This window comes from Gorilla gorilla, chromosome 6, assembly GCF_029281585.2.
Source record: "Gorilla gorilla gorilla isolate KB3781 chromosome 6, NHGRI_mGorGor1-v2.1_pri, whole genome shotgun sequence".
In the NCBI taxonomy this organism is placed as follows: Eukaryota; Metazoa; Chordata; class Mammalia; order Primates; family Hominidae; genus Gorilla; species Gorilla gorilla.
Genome location: NC_073230.2, coordinates 126,375,292 through 126,397,141, shown reverse-complemented (window position 1 = coordinate 126,397,141; position 21,850 = coordinate 126,375,292). Strand labels below are relative to the sequence as shown.

Sequence of the window (21,850 nt, the reverse complement as noted above, 5' to 3'; positions counted from 1 at the left end):
GTCGCTTTTTTCTTGCCTTAGGACCTTGGCACTATTCCTGTCCACTGCCAGGAAAGCTCTATTCTCCCACTCTTACATGGCTTGTTATTTACGACTCTGCACAGTTCTGACTATCCTATCTAAAATCTACCTCTTACATTGAGAAAGACCTTATTCTAAGCCTATTACTTCATTTAGTCCTCATAACAATTCTATTTGGTGGGTACTATCATCACCTCCATTCTACAGATAAGTTAGCTGGTACCCAGATAGATGCTAAGTAAATTGCCCAAGGGCACACAGCTACAGCTAGTGATTCCCCCAGGAAACACAAAAGTGGTTTGATTCCAGAAACTGAGTACACTTGTTTCTTTTGAAGCATTTACAATCTGCAATAGTGTTTTTGTTTCCTTGCATATTGTCTATCTCTACTTATTAAAGTGAGCTCCATGAGGCTCCATGGTTTATCTTTGACATTGTCTCCCCAAACCTAGTAGCACTTGGCTGTACTAAGTAATCCCTAGCATTTATTGAATGAATGCATTTAGAAAGACAGATGTGGCACCCAAATAGCTAAACTACTTAAAAATACTTACCTCTGAGCCTCTGAAGTAAATAATTTCAAAATCTTTTATCAAAGAATCTGCAAGAAAAAAACGCAAAAGCTTTCAAATAACAGTGCATGGCTATTATCTTGAGATACATATAATATGCCCTGTTTCTTGGTGGATCTACTTTTCTGTGGTGGCAAAGAAAACCACTGTGTTACCAACATCTAGAAGTTCTACCATCTAGAACCATGTAGAAAGGTGAGTTCGAGCTTGGGCCACTTCCACCTGGAGTTGTTTGTATTATTTGCTCTCTGGACGTTTAAGTCATTTCTTTCTTTCTGGCTCTTTGGATCCACTGTACCCGGAAACCCCCTCCTTTCATATTTTCCTCTAGGACATCTACAGTTCATAGCGGGGAAGTGTTTTGACGGTCTGAAGCTTCTAAATCTAAGGTGAGATCTAAGATCACATGAAATGTAAAGGAAGAATTCTTTGGGGCAGTATTTTCTCCTGGCTCCTTCGTCGGCTCCTACTTGTGTAAGGGCTTCTTGAATGTCTGAGTGGTGCTCCTGAGAGAGGTGTTACGACGAAGAGTCCGTCTCCCAGGGGATACAGATTTAACAGACGTTTGGCAGGGGGCAGATGAAAAGGATGGGGGGGAAAGTCTAGTCTTACTTGCCGTTAAATCCTAGTGTGCTCCTGCCACAAGTAAGGCATTCCTTGCAGAGCAAGAATTTCATCATTTCATCAAGCAAATACTTTAAAGAGGTCGAAAGGTAAGTCCCTGAGAGGAACTGGAAGTGCCAGCAGAAGCCTGGCGCACGAACTTCGTCACCAGTGTCAGACACGCCAGGTTTTCACCTCAAGAAGCCTCTAGGTTAGGGACGGGGCAGGGAGGAGAGCAGCGCGCCGCTCTGCACCTGCGCTGGAGGGCTCCAGACCGGAGCGCTTCCACGGCGCTCCTTCCCGCGCATCTCTACGTACGCCCCACCCCGGTGCGCATGCGCCCGGAGAGCTGAAGGGCGCGCGGTGCCGACAGGGAGCTTCCTTGGCTGGCATGGCGGCGAGCGCGCTGCGAGGCCCGCCAGTGGCTGGCGGAGGCGAGAGTAGCGAGAGCGAGGATGACGGCTGGGAGATTGGGTATCTCGACCGGACGTCTCAGGTAGCGGAGGAGGCCTTGTCTTGACCACACCTGGTTTCGGCCTCCCCTGGCCCTCGAAGGCGAGGCCCAGCCTGGTGAAACCTCCCACTTCCTCACATGTATTTCCCTTTTACCCAGTGGAAATACGGGAGTTTGTACTTAAGCAAACCCGCACAAATTTCCTCGTGTTCCCCAACTGTGGTTACCACCAAATACGCTTCTTTAGGTCATCATAGCTCCTCAGTTGGGTTTGGATCCATCATTCCCTATTCCCTTGAAAGATAATTTTCGACACGAATTCTTTTCAAACTTTGTATCTCAGTCAAAATAAAGCCAAGAAAAAAAACCTGTGTACTTAACCAAACATTATTGTTTCCTGATGAGGTGGAAACAAAAATATATATAACAAGAATTTTTTAAAATGTTTACTTTTCTAGAAGTTGAAAGGGCTGTTACCCATTGAAGAAAAGAAAGAAAAATTTAAGAAAGCAATGACCATCGGAGATGTTTCATTGGTCCAGGAGCTCCTAGATTCTGGTGAGAGATAAGGAACAGTTTCATCTGAACACAACTGTCTTAAGTTCGCAAGGATTCTTTATTTTTAAAAGGTTTATGTTGCTTTTCTAATGGGAACGCAACAAATGTTAATGTATCATCCTGCATAATCTTCGTTGACTGAGTCCAGTCTGCCTTATTTTCTTCCTCTCTCCTTGCATTTGGAATGCCACCCTGTTTATCTTCCATCAGTTCTTCCCCCTCCTTCAAGCAAGAGGCCTACTCTAATCCTATCCCACTCTGATCATTCTTAATTTTCTCTTCATTTACTCTGCTGTAATGTTGTATGTTTCTTTTTTCTTTTCTTTTTTCTTTTTTCTTTTTTTTTTGAGATGTTGTCTTGCTCTGTGGCCCAGGCTGGAGTGCAGTGGTGCGATCTTGGCTCACTGCAATCTCCACCTTCGGGTTCAAGCGATTCTCCTGCCTCACCCTCCTGAGTAGCTGGGACTACAAGCGCGTGCCACCACGCCCGGCTAATTTATTTATTTATTTATTTATTTTTGTATTTTTAATAGAGGGTTTCACCGTGTTAGCCAGGATGGTCTCGATCCTCTGACCTCGTGATCCGCCTGCCTCGGCCTCCCAAAGTGCTGGGATTACAGGCATGAGCCACCGTGCCCTGCCTGTTGTATGTTTCTTAAGAAATGGTTCTACATTTTAGTTCTTTCTCGTTACAGTTTTTTGTTTTGTACTGGTGGAATGAGGCCTGACCTAGGAATCAGAATAAATATATGGATAATTTCTTCCAGTTTATTGCCCACTCTGGTTTCTTGGAAGAGGCATTAAAACTTTGAGAGCATCAGATTTCATTTTTGGGGGGTTGAAGGAAGGGGATGGAGTGTCTCTCTCTAGCCCTGCTGGAGTGCAGTGGCACCATCTTGGCTCACTGCAACCTCCATCTGGGGGCCGGGATCAAGTGATTCTCCCACCTCAGCCTCCGGAGTAGCCGAGACTAAAAGCACCGGTCACCAAGCCAGCTAATTTTGGTAATTTTAGTAGACACGGGGGTTTCACCATGTCGGCCAGGCTGGTCTCGAACTACTGACCTCAAGTAATCACCCACCTCGGCCTCCCAAAGTGCTGAGATTACAAGCAAGAGCCACCGCCCCCAGCCAGAGAGCATCAGTTTCTTTATGTAAAGCATCATAATTCTGTCCTGGGCTTCATGAATTTTTTGTGTATTAAATGAAAAAAAACTTTAAATTACCTTCACATAGAAATGTAAATTATTGATTATAATGATTGAAATTACTCAAAGGAATAACAAGCATTTACTTTAGTTTGATGCAAAAATAATTGTGGTTTTTGCCATTGTAGATACAAAACATTCACACACAAGGTAGTTAGATGTGATTATATATAGCATAATGTTTTTCTTCTATGCTAGAATCAATGCATAGTTTACTGAAAAGTAAATAATTTTGAAAACAAGACAGATCTGGGTTTGATTACTAACCATGCCACTTGATGGCTTTGTAACCTTGACTAAGTTACCAAATCTTCCTAAGCTTCAATTTCTGCCCGTTTTAAAATGAGGATTATTATATCAAAGGTTGTTGGCAAGGGGGAGAATTAAAATATGCTTTTAAAGGACTTAGAACACATAGGAATTATATAAACATTACCTGTTATTCTTATAAGAAATGAGAAGGATCTGTATGACTTTTTGGACAATGGAACTTGAGTTTGGAATTGAAAAACGAAATTGAATAAACTCTGAATAAGTAGAAAGAGGCCCGAATACCTAATATTAATATATGTATAGTGTACATAGCATGGGGTGGAATAGGCAGAGATTTGTTTTAGAAAAGAAAATTTGCCTTAGGAGTAGTGGGACTAGGTACAGTGAATGTGATAGAGGCTTTTGAAGGATTAAGACTTAATATGATTGATGGGCAGATGTGAGCTTTGCAGTCTCTTGAACAGAGCCTGCTGCTAAGTATTTAGTCAACCATTTGAAATTTGTTTTCAGTTACAAAAATTTTTAAAGTTCATTTTTAAAAGGCAGTAATAGAGATATAGGTAGAAGTAGAAAGATTTCTTTACCATTGTCCTCACTGTCATTCCCCTTACTGCTGATGCCTCACTTTCACAGGTTAACTCCTGTTTTAGGGTATTTCCTTCCAGATGTCATTATGTAACTCTTTTAAAAAATATTGTTAATTTTTTGCCTTTCAAAGTCATTATTGTTCTTGAAACATGCTTCTGCACCAATTGGAAACTCTAAAAATCAAAGCACATTTTGAGTCAGCCACTTTTAACCATTTGAAGATGTCTCCAGTTTTTGTTATTCTGTGTACTATCATTTTCAATTTTCTTTAAAGTATGACATATTTTAGACATTCAGAAAAGTAAGGTACCCCCTCTGGAGATAACTACTTTTCTATAGTTGATGTTTATCATTCTTATGAGTATCTTTATACTTTTACTATATCCCTAAACAATATAGTATTATTTTGAATGTTTTTGAGCTCTATAAATATACTGTGTTCATCCTTTTGAAACTTACCTTTTTTTGCACTATGCCTGGAACATAATATGTGCTTAGTAATTTATGTTAAATATTAGAGGTTAAATATTAAGTTAGAATTTTAGTAAGAATTTTTATACTAAAATGCCACATTTGCTTCTTTTTTTTTTTTTGAGATGGAGTCTCACTCTGTCGCCCAGGCTGGAGTGCAGTGGCATGATCTTGGCTCACTGCAAGCTCCGCCTCACGTGTTCACGCAATTCTCCTGCCTTGGCCTCCCAAGTAGCTGAGACTACAGGCACCCACCACCACACCTGGCTAATTTTTTTTTTTTTTTTTTTTGTATTTTTAGTAGAGACAGGGTTTCACTGTGCTAGCCAAGGTGGTCTCAATCACCTGACCTCATGATCCACCCACTTCGGCATCCCAAAGTGCTGGGATTACAGGCATGAGCCACCGTGCCTGGCCTTTGCTTCTTTTTCTTTGCATCTTTTCCTTTCTATCTTTGCTATCACAGTTTGAGCAGTATTCTCAATAAATTGAGAAAACAATGATCTTTTCTCTGATCTTATTGATATGCTTTCAATCAAAGCAGTTCAAAGAGGAAGATTTGTTAGAGAAGACAAGTAGGGCTAGCAGTAGATGTCTATACTAAGATGGTTTAATGTTTTCTCCCAGTGATTATTATGTACCTTATATCAATTAAAATTAGACAGTTAGAAATTAGACATATGTAGTCTGTCGGTGACCCAGTGTTTATACAGCCAAAAAAGTGACAGAGTGAGATCCTGTCTAAAAAAAAACAACAAAAAACAAACAAACAAACAAAACTTCAATACCTGATATCTCCCTTTATTTTAGCTCACTGCTTGTCATTCGATTGTCCAAGACAGAATTTGATGGTCATTTTTAATTTGTTGTTGTCCATCATACCTCCTCCTCAAAGTAATTTTAAATTCTGATGACCCTGCCTTTGAAATGTCCTTTTGTTTTCCTTCCTTTCTCTCTCCACTGCCCTTGCTCTGATTGTCGTATAAACTTCCTGCGTTATAACTAGTTTCCTTGCCTCCTGTCCCATTCTCAATAGTGGTGTCTATGTTGTCTTTATAATACATATGTAATGATGTCAGTTCCTGGATCACAAAACAGAGTCTGCGTTTCTTAAGGGAGTTTTCATAATCTAACCTTAACCTGTCTTTTTAGCTTCATGTTTTATCAGTCACCCATGGGTAAGTTTAGTGTTAGGAATAAAGTTAAAGGTTTTTGAGGGATATATGTGGTATTTTCAACCATAGAGATAACTGATATTGCCCAGGGATAATATTCTAATTTAAAAGACATTTTACCTCTGTGAAACCTTTCCAGCTCCCCTAGAGAAAAAAAAGGTAGCATGTAAAAACCTGTTATAATATACATACTCAGTTACATATATGATAAAACATCAGTCAGATCAGTCTCGGAACATAGTGCCTGTAGTGAAACTGAAGTTAGCAAATTGTGTTAATGTCCCGATATAACTATTTTATATTTTTTGGAAGCCATTAAAAACTTCCCATGGTGGAATAAAGTACATGATGTACATCACTTTACACAGTACTTTAAGCATATAAGGTGACTGATTTTTTTCTTTGGTGGTAGTGTGCTTTTAAAAGCTTGTTTTTGTATTGACAGGCATTAGTGTAGATTCCACCTTTCAGTATGGATGGACTCCCCTTATGTATGCTGCTAGTGTTGCCAATGCAGAGCTGGTTCGGGTCCTTTTGGACAGAGGTGCTAATGCAAGCTTTGAGAAGGGTAAGATGTTTCAGATAACTTAAATGATTATGCTTACTGTGATTCCTTGGTTTCCAAGTAGCTATTATATAAAGTGCAAAAAACTAAAGCCATTTGAAGTAACCTTTCTTTTCATTATACTATGTAAATAATATACAAAATCAAATTAGAAACCATACATATTCTGAAAAACTCTCTTTCCAAAAACATAAATTCCAGTTATAGTATCTTTATAACTGGTTGTTATTATATACCTTTAAATTTAAGGTTTTGGTTGTTTTTAAAGGAAAAATTCTTGAAAGAAACATTAAAAAGTTTATAATTTAGTGGCAAATTACTGGAGAATCAGTCCGTGGAATTTTAAACTAAACTCCAAATTACATCACTTAAAGTTGTTTCAAAGATAGTTCATGAAATCCATCTTTGTCCTTGTTACTAAATAATTTCCATTCAGAAGTGCTTTGAGTGTAAGAAGAACAAGAGTATATGAGCAAATCCAGTTTAATTATTACATTGAATTCCTGATTACTTATTTTTAACATATTTTCAATAGACAATTAAATTTTCTTCATAATTTCAGGTATAGGTTTCATTTTAGAATTGATTTTTACATTTTATATCTACAATTTTATTCTTTTTTCTCATTTATATATTTTACATAAATTTCTGTCTTAGCAACAGTTTCATGTTTAATCTTTTCTATTAGGTTTTTCTTTTTATTATATCATTTAAAAATATCACTTGGCCAGGCATGGTGGCTCATGCTTATAATCCTAGCAATAGCACTTTGGGAGTCTAAGGCAGGAGGATCACTTGAGCCCAGGAGTTCAAGATCAGCCTGGACAACATAGTGAGACTTTGTCTCTACTAACAATAAAAAAATATTAGCCAGGGGTGGTGGCACACACTTATAGTCTCAACTACTCAGAAGGCTGAGGCAGGAGGACTGCTTGAACCCAGGAGTTCGAGGTTGCAGTGAGTTATGATCATGCTACTGCACTCCAGCCTGGACAACAGAGTGAGACACTGTCTCAAAAAAAAATTACTCAATGAAAGCTATGCTTAGGAATGAGGTTTTCAAAAGTGTATAAAATATTCTCAAAAAATTAATTAATAATTATTCTTTTTATACTTCCCCCTCCTTGTAATCAGAGGGATAGTTAGAGCTATAAAATATATTTTTCACAGAATGTACACATAAGTTCTTTTATGTGTCCCACAATAGCCCTGTCACATACAAAGGGCAGATACTAGGTTCTTATCTGTATGTTAGATCTAATGAGCTATTAAGATATCACAAGAGTTACAGTTTCTTAGTGGCAGGACTGGGACTAGAATATGCTCTGTCAGTATTGAGCCACTAATGTGAATCATAGCTGTTGTAACCTATTTTGAAGTCTTAATTCAAAATAGGTGTTTTTTGTGTTTAATTTACTCTGATCTTTGCTGGCACCATGAGAGCCAAGGGAAGAAGAGTTTTAGGAAACAGTGAGTTCAGAAAGATGAAGTACAAAAGGACTGAAAAGAAACCAAACCAATGGATGTGGCAGTTATTGCAATTTCAGTAGGGTAGTTTATAAGCCAGATTTCAGGAGTTTTCAAATGGATAAGAAGTGAAATCAGAGAATATAGATCATTGTTTCCCAAACATGAGTTTAGCAAGGCAAATTTTAATCAACCAAAAACTGTTCAAATCCAGACAATGTGGCTGTGTCCATGTCCTTAACCACTTTCTGTTCTCTTGAAGTAACGGGAGTAAGAGGGGAAGGAAGTTAAATGAATTATAAATAAACTTTGGAGACTGAAGGGATTCATGTCTAATCTCATCTTTCGATGAAGGAAGACAAAGTTACCTATTTAAGAGTGAGAGATTTGGGAAGAGGTTATAGAGTTTTAGAGTGCAATAATAGAATGTTTTGAGTGGTAAAGACATCGAATAGATGCTCTTGATGTATGGGGATTTTTCCTCACTTTTCTATTCACTATAGATAAGCAAAGTATTTTGATAACTGCATGTTCTGCTCATGGCTCAGAGGAACAGATCTTGAAGTGTGTAGAACTACTACTTTCAAGAAATGCTGATCCAAATGTTGCTTGTAGGTAAGAGCCTTTATATCTGTTCAAAATTCAAGTCAAATTAGAATTTTTCTTTGGTATCAGCCTTTTAAAAATCATGAACAATGTTTACTTGGCCAAATAGTTGATGAATGAAAATAGTTCATAAGGTCATGGTTCCAATTCTATAAGATATCAGAGGAAGGGGATATCATGAAAGTAGTCTTTCAACTCTACATTTTGAGAGAAATGTCATAAGAATTTAGAATGAGAGGGAAAGGAGGACAATAAACTATAGTATCTTTTCTTGTGAATCATACTACTCTAAACAATATGACGATTGACCTGTAAGAGTAAAGCCTTTTAATGTTCTCTCTGTATAACATTTAACAACTAAACAATTTTACAAAAATACTAAGAAAATATATCCATTTTCTATTTTCCTAATTGTTTCCATTTTCTTAAGACTTCACTTAAGACTTCACTTAAGACTTCACATGTTATTAACTAGGTAATAACATGTATGTAATAGTGCCTAGATGCATAGAAGACAAGCAGTAAATGTATCTTGCATCTTTTGAAATGTCAGTAATAAAAATGAATCAGATTGCTTAAAATTTCTATCACATTGGCTTCCTTTCTGACTCTATCTTCTATTTCATCTTCCTATTAAATCTCTCTTTGTGTTTCATTTAATCTTTAAAATGAATAGGAAGTAGCCCATCTAACAAAAATGTCTAGCACAAATAGAATTATTATTCATAATTCATTAGTTCAGATAATGATGATCTAGTACCTGATATACAGAAATAATTATGCTTCACTCTGGAAGTTTTTTTCTAAATTGGTTCAGTTTCTATGATACCTGGACAGCAACCTTGGAAGGTACTTTACAGCTTTAGATAGTTCCCAAATCTTTGTTGAGATTTAAAAAAATAATATTTTGGTCTAGTTGTAGTGGTTCTCAAGCAAGGTCTGTTTGGCCTTTCAGGGGATATTTCGCAATGTCTAGAGACATTTTTGATTGTTATACCTGAGAAATACTACTGGTACCTAGTGGATAGAAGCCAGGGATGCTGCTGAACATCCCAAAATGCATAGAACAATCCCTCAAAACAAAGAATTACAAATCCCCAAATGTCAGTAGTGCCATGGTTGAGAAACCCTGATCTAGTGTGAGAAGGGCCAAGATGTATTGAGTGGATAATTAATATTTAAACAAAGATAAAAAAGAACTGGCAGAGAAACTACCTGCAAACCTGTATTTTTTTTTTAAGACAGGGTCTCGCTCTGTCACCCATGCTGGAGTGCAGTGGCACCATCATGGCTCGCTGTAACTTCTGCCTCCCAGTCTCAGGTGATCCTCCCACCTCAGCCTCCAGAGTAGCTGGGACTACAGGCACACACTACCACAGTTGGCTAATTTTTGTATTTTTGTAGAGACGGGGTTTCACTATGTTGCCCAGGCTGGTCTTGAACTCCAGGGCTCAAGCAATCTGCCTGCCTCCACCTCCCAAAGTGCTGGGATTAAAAGTGTAAGCCACCATAACTGGCCTACCTGCAAACATTTTTTTTTTTTTTTTGAGATAGAGTCTTGCTCTTTCGCCCAGGCTGGAGTGCAGTGGCACGATCTTGGCTCGCTGCAACCTCTGCCTCCTGGGTTCAAATGATTCTCTTGCCTTAGCCTCCTGAGTAGCTAGGATTAGAGACGCACGCCACCATGCCTGACTGATTTTTGTATTTTTAGTAGAGATGAGGTTTCACCATGTTGGCCAGACTGGTCTCAAACTCCTGACCTCATGATCCGCCCACCTTGGCCTCCCAAAGTGCTAGGATTACAGGCATGAGCCACCGCACCCAGCCTCAAACTTTTAATGAAACTTTTATCCTGTCATATATGGTATAATCCTTAGTAAAATGTAACTTTTGGATCTGGTTATACCTTGGAATTAGGACATGTGCTTTAGTACTCCTCGCTGAAGTAAACTTCCATGAGTTGTAATTTTGATGTATACCTTTAGAAGTGGCATGAGATAAAACTTTTGCTTGGTGCTCTTCACTTTCTTTTTTTCTGACTGCCACTATGAGATTTTGTAGGTAGTGAAGTCTTTACCCTCCTAATCACCTAAAATGTTGTAAACACACAGAAGTCAGTCAAGCCAGTGTCATAGGTTCTAGACTATTCTTTCTCCTCAAGAACTAGAAGATATCCTTTAGGTACATAAGATGTATTGGGAAAAACAGATTCAATTTGAATTAAAATGACACAAGGTTAGCATCTTATGCTAGAAACTATAAGGCAATGACACTATAAGGCAGTTTCAAAACTGAAAATCCTAAATGAGCAGATGAATTTGAAAGAGCACAAGATTTAGCTTGGTATATGATCAACTCTCTAAAATAATTAGAGAATTTATAGAGTGGTTGAAGAAAATAAAGCAATATGCATTTAATTAATAGATGTGAGAAATAACCTGAAAAACTATTCAGCTGCTTCTTTTTTAATGCTCAAAGCATAAAGCAATAAAATTGAATTGTGTTTTCTTGATAGAGCTGAAAAGAGGATAAGTTATGGCAAAAAGTGCTTTTAGGCTGCAAATTTTATAAGAAGGATAGCATTAGGGGACATGGTGGGATAGCGTGCTGTCAATGTGAAAGACAAAACATATCAGGACATATGGGGAGTACAATGAAATTTGAAGAGAATTTTATAGCTAACTCATTAGCAGTGACAAAAATCAAAACCTATTAGAAGATTGGGAGCTTTAGATTCCTGTAAAAAGTGCCAAAAGATACCAGCAATACATCTGGGAACCACTCTTCAGATATCAAGGAGAAAAACAGATCTTCAGATGAAGGTACTTTCAAGCTGTTGATGTAGCCTTTTTTGTTGAGCAATGCCATTGCTGAGAAAAATTACCTCTCAAGAAAAAGAGCACGAGGAAAGAGTCAGCCATAAAACATAAATGGCTAGATTTTGCGAAAGCTAGATAGATGGTCACGTACTTGATAGATGCAAAGAAAGTTGGCTTCTAACTTTTTTAACTAATATGGGATCAGTAGTCTTGTCTCATGAAGTGAAATTAATAGCAAAGTCTTGGAGATCAGCCTCTAAGCCTGAGATTGAAGTCTCAGTTTCCATGTGTAAAGTAGCATGAACTCTTCTCCATTCTGTGGAAATACCTCATAAGACAGGATCTTAGTTTTTAGATAAAATGGGGAAAAATGAGTTACTGATTCGTATTAGGAGCAGGAAGATAATTTCTAGGGGTTTGTAGATCTTAAAATGAAAGTAAGTCACTTGAATTACTTGGTTCTGTTTGCACTACACTACAAGTGAGTAGATAGAAGAATAAAGATTAAGAAGAAACTGTTGAATTTCCTCTACTTAACTAATTAGAAATCTCGCTGAATGGTACAGAGGGAATTCTGTAATAGTTTAAATTTTTTAACTTATGTATAATTTACATGCACATAATTAAAATACTCAGATTTTCAGTGTACAGTTGGATCAGTTTTGATAAATGCATACATTTGTGTAACTTACACCACAAGATGAGATATTTCTATCACTCCAGAAAGTTCCATTGTGTCTCTTGCCAGTCCAGTTCCCTCTCCACCAGAAGCAACCATGTGATCCGGATCTTGTTTCTACCACTATAAATTTTTTCTGTTCTAGAATTATAGAGTATTTTTGTGATTTCTTTAACTGAATATAATAAATTTTAAGACTCATCCATGCTCTGTGTATTAGTAGTTTGCTATTTTCTTTATGGCCTGAGAAAAACAGGTGTTCCGGTAAGGCAGAAAATCAATTGGCTTAGAAATTAAAAGAAAAGACAAAAAATCCATAAAGTTGTTAACAAGATTTCAGTAGGCAGAATTTTAAAGTATTTAGGCTCTGTGCTAAGGCAGCATGAGTGCTGACAATATAGTACGTTTTTCTAAGTCCCTAAACAGACAAGCGCCTTGCATCAGTGCTTCAAGTAGCAAGCACTGACTATCCACTCCTTTATTTTTTATTTTATTATTTATTTATTTATTTATTTTGAGATGGAGTCTCACTCTGTCACTCAGGCTGGAGTGCAGTGGCGGATCTCCGCTCCCTGCAGTCTCCAGCTGCCGGGTTCAAGTGATTCTTGCCTCAGCCTCCCAAGTACCTAGGCCTACAGGTATGCCACCACTCCTAGCTAATTTTGGTATTTTTAGTAGAGATGGGGTTTCACCATGTTGGCCAGGCTGGTCTCGAACTTCTAACCTTAAGTGATCCACCTGCCTTGGCCTCCCAAAGTGTTGGGATTACAGGCATGAGTCACTGCGCCTGGCCCACTCCTTTATTTTACCTACTGAATTCTTTATTGAGAATCATGTTTGGTGTATGCTGTGGTTGTTTCCATTTGTTTTGCTTCAGCAAGCCATTTGTGTATGTGTGCTAAACGTTAATATCACTAAATACCTTTTTTTGTTGTTTTATATTTCATTTTTTTCAGTTTTCATTCTTTAATTTCATTTTTTTCAGTTTTCTTTCAGAGTTCCCCTTTATGTGCCGGGGATACATTCCAAGACCCCCTAGTAGACGCCTGAAAACATTGATACTACCAAACCCTATAAATACTGTGTTTTTTCCTATGCCTACATATATGTGATAATTTATAAGTTAGGCATAGTAAGAGACTAACATTAACTAATAATAAAATAGAACAATTATAACAATATACTGTAATAAAAATTATGTGAATATGGTTTCTCTCAAAATATCTTATTGTACTGTACTCACCTTTCTTGGTGACCTGAAATGATCTGAAAAGATCTGTCAATCTGATAATTGAGACAGATCCGTCAGTGATAATTGGGTGTGTAGTATATATAGCGTGGATGTGCCAGACAAAAGATGATTCATATCTCAAGTGAGACAGTACAAAATCTCATCACACTATTCAGGACAGTGTGCAATTCAAAAGTTATGAATTTTTTATTTAATATTTTTGGTCCTCAGGTTACTGCAGACAGCAAAACCACAGATAAAGAGATATCATGCCAGATAGAATGGCGATCATTAAAAAGTCAGGAAACAACAGATGCTGGAGAGGATGTGGAGAAATAGGAATGCTTTTATACTGTTGGTGGGGGTGTAAATTAGTTCAATCATTGTGGAGGACAGTGTGGCGATTCCTCAAGGATCTAGAACTCTACAACTAGAAATACCATTTGACGCAGCAATCACATTACTAGGTATATACTCAAAGGATTATAAATTATTCTGCTATAAAGACATGCACACATATGTTTATTGCGCGCTGTTCACAATAGCAAAGACTTGGAACCAACTCAAATGCCCATCAATGACAGACTAGATAAAGAAAATGTGGCACATATACACCATGGAATACTATGCAGCCATAAAAAAGGATGAGTTCATGTCCTTGCAGGGACATGGATGGAACTGGAAACCATCATTCTCAGCAAAGCAAACTAACACAAGAACAGAAAACCAAACACTGCATGTTCTCACTCATGAGTGGGAGTTGAACAGTGAGAACACGTGGACACAGGGAGGGGAACATCACATACCAGGGCCTATCAGGAGATGGGAGGCTGGGAGAGGGATAGCATTAGGAGAAATACTTAATGTAGGTGACGGGTTTATGGGTGCACAAACCACCATGGCACGTGTATGCCAATGGAACAAACCTGCACACTCTACAAATGTACCCCAGAATTTAAAGTATAATAAAAATAAATAATTAAATTTTTATCATTTGATGGTGAACATTTCCAAACTTATTAACTAAATAGACACATTAAAGGAGTAATTCTCATCTGCTTTAAAGTTTATATTGCACCCAAATTTTGTTTTAAGTAAACATTTAAATTTGCTAATACTATTTGGATTCCTGGGTGTCAATGTTTTTTGCAAAAATTTTGTAGCTTATTCCAACATTTCTTCTCTTTCATCTTGAAAGTGGCTTCTTGAAAAGGAAAAAACATCCCTTTAATGTGATATTATTAAGGTATCTCCATCATGATACCATGACAAGCATCTTCTAAATTTTGCAGTTCTAGAAAATCTCTCATCTATCGTTTCTTCAAATATTACATCCTCCTTCTGAGCCTCTGATTGTATATCCATTAGATCTCACTGTATCCTCAATATCTTTCATTTTCCATTTTTCAGTCTCATTGTGCCATATTCTGGATTATAGCTTCTGATCCTCCCTCTAGGTCACTAAATCTCACTTCACCTTCTAATCTGTTGTTAAAATAATGGATTTAGTTCCTCAGTTTTTAAGAAATTTTTAAAAACTTCTAGATTCCCTCACAATTTTGGTCCAAATTATCTAACTTGCAATTACTAGAAATAGAAATCAGCATCTTCTAGATTTTTAAAGTTTATTTATAACTATTTTTGTGTCAGCTCTGTAATTCTTTCCTTCCCATGCAAACTTCTTTTTTAAAATCTTATTTAAAATAGCTTTGGAAATAGCATTGATTTAATTCATGGACAGCTTTCCATATGATATGTAGATCCACTTTGTTCTTTTATTATTTTTCTTTATTTTCTTTTATTTTTTCATTTTCCATCTGTGGGACTTATGGTAAAAACTGACAACTTGAAAGCCGTTTTTAAAATTAAGCCTCTAGGACACAAATTACATCTTATGCATCTCTTGGATCTTGATACTGACAATATTTAACACAGTGTACGGTATCTGGCAAATATGGAAATTTAATACTGGTTTATTTTGGCTTTAGAATTTGTTTGGGGGCTTTAGAATTTGTAAATGAAACATTTATTGAATATTTGCTGTGTAATAGGCACTGTGTTAATTGCTTGTCTGTGTTAATACATTGTCTAAATAATCTTTACAACTCACTGATAAATGGTATGTTATTTTTCACAGAACAGAAAATTGGTGCTCAAGTATTTAAGTGCCTTTGAATGTAACAGAGGTTTGATAAGGGTATTTACAACAGTTTAATCTGAACAGGATCCACCAGTAGAATGTATTTATATTCTTCATCTTGTCTATATTTAGGATGTTTTCACAACAGTTTAAACAGCGTGACTTTTTATATTGTTGCAAAACATATGTTTGTGTTAAACTTCCTGTATCTTTGGATTTGGGTTTTTTTTTTCTGTCTTGTTCCCTAAATTATAGTTGAATATTTTCACTTAAAAATTCTACAAACTATGAAAGTATGGGAACAGAACAATGTTACCACTTTAATTTAGCTTAATCACCTGTAGGTCTGAAAAACAAGGTGGCCTTCAGTCAAATGAATTGAAACTTGACATAGTAAATCTTCAATTTAACCTTAAGTTTGGAGTTGACATTTTTATTGTTAGAATAAGCCTTTAAAAAATATATGCAATTGACATTTTTGTTTTTTGAAATTGTGTGTTTTCTCCCTAGTTTGCTGAAACCCTTTCTTATATTTAAAAAAAAAGATTTTTTTTTACATTTAGAAGGCAATTTTTCTAGCATATGTATTTGTTACATTAAGATTGCTCAGTCATAAGATAAGGGTTTTGTAAAGTGATGTGGCATTTTAATTTAAATAGATGCTTTTATTACCATTGATAAGGCAGAACACATTAATTAATGCCCTAGGTTTTGACGTAGTCATTGTGTAATTGTTAACTTGTTGAATGTTATTGCATGTTTTAATAAACAGAAGATACCTTTGGAAAAAATGTTGCCTACTTTCTCAGAACATAAATTTAGTTGTAAATGTCACAGGAGCAGTTTGGTAGATAAAAATGTAATTTTGGCTTAACAATAGTAACTTGTTTTCTAGTTGTAAGTAAATGTGTGACATATCTTTGCTCTGAAAGCATAGACTGGAATTACAAAAATATTATTTCATAAAGAATTTTTAGAAATATCTTACTTAGAAAACATTACTAGAAATTGTCATTTATGTTGTAGTTTTTCTTTTTAGCCTTTTTAACCCTGTAAATAATCAAGACATTTTGTCATAAGATATTAAAATAATATGGAAGTCCAAGTAGTAAATCATGAGTCTTTGTTGATTAAAGAAATTCCTTAAATTCTCTGCCCCAGGATAGCTATTTTAAGTAGTTTGGTAAATGTCCCTAATCCTTTTTAAAAATACACATTTTCATACAAATGCACAGACACACACACACACACACACACACACACACACACACACACACTTTTCACTTGTTTGGGATCTTTCCTTGTCAGTACATAATAAGTTTACCTCCCATTTTTTTAGCTGCTTAATGTTCCTTATTATTAATGTACTGTAATTTATTGAACCATTATCATGTTGACAGCATTTAAGTTGTTTATAATTTTTATTCTTATGTTATATGGTGGTTAAGAGTACTGTCTTATGAACCAGACTGCCAAGGTTTGAATCCCAACTTTGTCATTTACTAGCTCTGTAATTGGGCAAGTTATTCATCTTTTCAGTTTCATTCTTATAGTAGGGGATAAAAATACCACTCACATCATAAAGTTGCTTTGTGTTTAGAACAGTGCCTAGCCACAGAGTAAGCATCAGATGTTTGTTTGCCATAACGATGATAATATCCTTGGTACGCGTTAATTCTGTAGAAGACTTCCAGAAGTAGAATTGCTCAAAAGGTTTGCACATTTAAAATCTTGCAAGTTATATCCAAACTGTCCTCCAAAAAGTTTTTTCCACTTTACATTTGTAGACCATGTGAAAGTATCCATTTTGTTTTTGGCATTCTTGCTAACATATTGTTAGGCTTTGTGGTTTGAACAATATCATGGATAAAAGTGAGCATGTTATAGTTTTGTTATTTTTCTGATTTTTAATTAGTTTGAACATCATTCCTTATGTTTTTAGCCTTTTATATATTTGTAATAAATTGCCCCATTATCATTTTAAAATTTATCTCTTATCTACATATAGGAGCTGATTTTACCTTTGTTAGCAGTTTTACCTGTATGCAAACAATGATAGATATCTTAGGGTTATCTCGCATATTTAAGACATATGTTAATACTGCTACTCAGATACCTGGAAATCTACGTGGACCTTTTGAAAGCATAAAATAGGATAGAGGTGAAGAAAGCTAGTTGATGAAAAGCTCTTGGCACTAATTTTTCAAAACACATGCACAAAAACCAAGATCACACACAAACACCTTTCAAATTCTGACTTGACTTTTATCTTATTAGTGTCTGGTACATGGTAGGAAATTACTATTTCTACATTGAACTCAATTCTCCATCAAATAGACTACCCTTTGATAAGTCTTATTGATTATAATAATGTTAACACACACTGATTAGTAGTGTATAATAAATTATACACTACAAAAATAAAGTAGATGTAATAAAATTATACCACTACCTCCTTATAAAATTAGTTTGTTTGAGAATTTAGCTTTTTTGTCTTTGGCTATGCTTTAAATTCTAAATTTGAAATGACAGCTTAATTGCTTTCATTTAAAAATGTGATTTTTTTTTCCTCTTACATCTTTTAGGAAAAAAGCTTTCCATACCCTGTCCTGAAGTACTAATAGCTGAGTGTATGAGTTTATAATTTATTGTTTATAAATTGTCTAACTTTAGTGTATTGGTTTTCAACAGTATAATGATAACCAGAAATTCTCAACAAGAATCCCTCCAAAAAAACTCTGCTATGCTTGAATAAAACCCTGCTGTACTTTCTTTGTAATTTTTTACAAAATTGCACATTTTGTGTTTTCATCTGCCATTTAATTGTAAAATTGTATTATAATGGCAAATAGTCATAATTTTCATTGTTAAAATTAAGCAAAAATGTATTTTGAGTTACGCTATTAAGAAAAATTGAAGATTACTTGTTCGTGAATGATCTTGGACTCAGAATTTATGTCCCAAGTCCTGTTACTATAAGCTTCATGACCTTGCTAACTTCTGAAACTGAATTTTTATTTCTCATTTATGGTATAAGAAAATTTGTTTCACTGATTTTGCTGAATTCTTGTGACAGTCAGATGCAATATCATGTAAAATTGTTCTGTAAAAAGTGTTGCATATAAATATAACAAGTTTCTAAAAAAATGGCTGATGCCATTAAAGAATCACACTTTAGTTATGACTGTACTACTAAGCAGATACCAGGAGTACCTATTAATAATTAGGGATAGTATGTTTTCAAGGAAATAGTAAAAATAGATTATCTACATAGAAAGTTTACGCATAAGAGATATGTTACACAAAATTATAGAAGTATTTATAATAAATGTGTAATCCCAAAAGAATTAATGAAAATTTTGCATGTTCCTAAAACAAGCAGTAGGATGATTAACAAGCAAAGTCATAAATATGGTCCTCATCCATTCCTTAATTCTAATCTAGTTAAACATGCATTTTCTAGGTGAGAGAGAACAATATTTTTCTTTCTTGGAAGCCTCACTTGGATTTGTTTAACTCTTCTTTTTAATCTTTTATGGAGAGGAGGTAGTGAAGTTTCTTCTTTCACATAATAAAAATATGTTTTCATATGAGTGTTTTAGCTCGTATACATATTTGTTTTCAAATTTTGCTAAATTTTATGCATCCTGGTAGTTTTTCAAATAACTGACAAGGTCCCCCTTAATTTGTATTTTATTCATTTTTATTAAACAGATAACAGTGTCATTAAATCTTGGAGTATCTTGTAATTAACATTCCCTATTTGAATGTGTTCTTCCTGAACATATAGTAGAATTCATTTTTCTTTATCCCTTTTTGGCTGGCTAAAATATTTTATTTAAAATAAAGCAAGGGACTTTTCTGACACCTTATTTATATTTTCAGTGACAAACTGTAAAGGAACACTGACTTAAAGCAGATTTCTTTTTTGCTGATATGTTTAACTTTTAACTATTAGAATTCTGAATAATTTTTTAAAATAAATTCTTTCCTTGTTTTACCTGTTCTTATTAGAGCTGTTAGCATATCAAAACTGTGGTTCATACAGTCTTTGAAAAGCCATGTTTTGCCTAATTATTGTAATTTTGCTTTAAATATGTTTTAAATAAAATAATATAATGTGGTTAAAGGACCCTTTGTATCCTCCCCAATCATATTCCCTTTCCTTCTTTCTTTCTTATAGAAGCAACTACAGTCTTGTAATTTGTGTGTATTTTTTCTGCCCAAGTTAAATTACACATATGATCATCCATCTGTGCATGTGTATATAATCATCCATAAACATTATATAATGCCACTTGACATACTTTTTATTCCACTTATTGAGATCTAATTTACAAAATGAAATGCACAGATCTTCAGTGTAGAGTTTTTATTGTGACACATATACCCATGTAACCCACATCTCTTTCAAAATATAGAACATTCTTCCTCACCCTAGGAATCTCCCTTAGGCCCCTTCCAAGATAATCCCCTGAACCCAGAAGGCAACCACTCATTTTTTTTTCCTACCCTGCATTAGTGCTGTTTACTACATTATGCAGTATTGTACTTCTTAATGTCTGAATTCTTTTGCTCAGCATGTTTTTGAGAACCTATGTTTTGTGTATCAGTAGTTCATTTCTTTTTATTGCTGAGAAATGTTCTAATGTTTGGATATATTAAAGTTTGTTTATTCTCCTACTTTGCTTTTCATTATTAATATCTAGCTGAATTCCACTATGGTGAAGGAACATATTCTATATTATTTCAGATCTTTGAAATTTGTTGAGATGTTCTTTATAACCCAACGTATGGTCAATTTTTGCACTATAAAATAATGTGATTTGGCAATGGTTGGGTGTAATGGTCTACTGTGATACTGTGATATAATAAATATATATTTGGTCTTTGTCCCCTGGTTCCTGGCACAGCTCCTTCATGCCTTGTAATTTATTGAATGATAGGGGTGATCTTCTGAATGATATAAAGCATGTTTGGTTAAAATATTTGGTCTTAACCACTGGTTCCTGACACTAGAACTTCTGAAACCCTTGGAATCTCCCAAATGATAAGAGTCTTTAGACATCTCATACTAATGAGATGACTGATTGTGGGGGACGGAGGCAGAAAGACCAAGACATGATTAAAGGGTAGAAATTTTTAACACTACCCCCTGACCTCCACAGACAGAGGAGAGAGACTGGAGATTGAGCTAATTACCAATGGCCAATGATTTAACCATCCCTTCATAAAAAACCCTAAACTGTAGGATTTGTAGAGAGCTTTTGAGTTGGTGAATATGAGAAAGTACTGGCAGAGTAGCATGGTGAAATCTCACACCATCCCTCTCCTTCCCACCTGGGAGGTAAATTATCTCTTTGTTCAGCGTATCTGGACGAAGACTCTATACACACTAACTGCCCGTTCGTCATCTACATTATCTTCTGACATCCAACCATTGACGTTGTCGTGGCTTGATAATGCAGGATCACCAGAAGCAGATGATCCTCCTTCTAATGTATTGTGTATACATTACAGAAGGTCAAAGTAGCTTAACACTATGTCACGATGCCTGTCATTCACCCTGCTTCATCTCTTCACATAGGCATTTTGTCATTACATATCATCACAAGAAGAAAAGGGGTGAATATAGTACAATAAGATATTTTGAGAGAAAGATCACATTTACATAACTTTTATTGAGTATATTATTGCAATTGTTTTATTCTTAGTTCCTGTTATCTCTTACTGCTCCTGATTTGCAAATTAAATTTTTTCATAGGCACATATGTATAGGAAAAAAACATAGTATTTAAAGGGTTCACTACTATCTGTGGCCTCAGGCATCCACTGGGGGTCTTGGAGCATATCCCCCATGGATAAAGCAGGGACTACTGTCCTGATTTTTTTTTTTTTTTTTTACTTCCGTGTTCTATCAGTTACTGAGATTTGCATTTTGGTCAACTTTTCCTTACATCTTTTAAGCCTCCTATATCCCTGATGCATTGACCTTTTACTTTTATGAAGTGTACCCCTTTGTATGTAGTAATTCTTACTTCATTATAATATACTTAATCTAATATTGGTATAGGTATATCAGCTTTCTTGAGCATGTGTATAGTGTTTTTCCATATTTTTGCTTTCAGCCTTTCTGTGTGCTTTTATTTAAGGTAAGTAATATATAGTTCTCCTTTTTTAATCCAGATTGATTGACAGTAGTTTTCTTTTCATTGTTTAGTCTACCTGCCTTTAATGTGCACACTGATCGGTGTTTCATTAGCCAGTGCTCTTTTTTCCCAGTTCTGATTATTTTTTGATTAATCAAATATTATTTTTTATTCCATTTTCTGTCTTTCTGTAGTTATTCGTTCTTTTATTATTCTTTGAGTGGCTACCCTAGAGATTATAACATACATTATTTACTTATTAGAGTCTACTC

General features: G+C 35.5%; 1 protein-coding gene across 1 annotated transcript in view; it reads left to right on the top strand.

Moving 5' to 3' along the window:
- Positions 1-1,545: 1,545 nt before the first annotated feature.
- The window catches only part of ASZ1 (ankyrin repeat, SAM and basic leucine zipper domain containing 1), a 64,028-nt gene continuing 43,723 nt past the window's right edge, over positions 1,546-21,850 (top strand). Inside the window, exons 1-4 of the mRNA XM_004046102.3 lie at positions 1,546-1,692; positions 2,109-2,208; positions 6,368-6,490; positions 8,458-8,569. Coding sequence (XP_004046150.1) covers positions 1,588-1,692; positions 2,109-2,208; positions 6,368-6,490; positions 8,458-8,569 — 440 coding nt within the window. The 5' untranslated portion in view covers positions 1,546-1,587. The remainder of the gene's footprint in view (positions 1,693-2,108; positions 2,209-6,367; positions 6,491-8,457; positions 8,570-21,850) is intronic.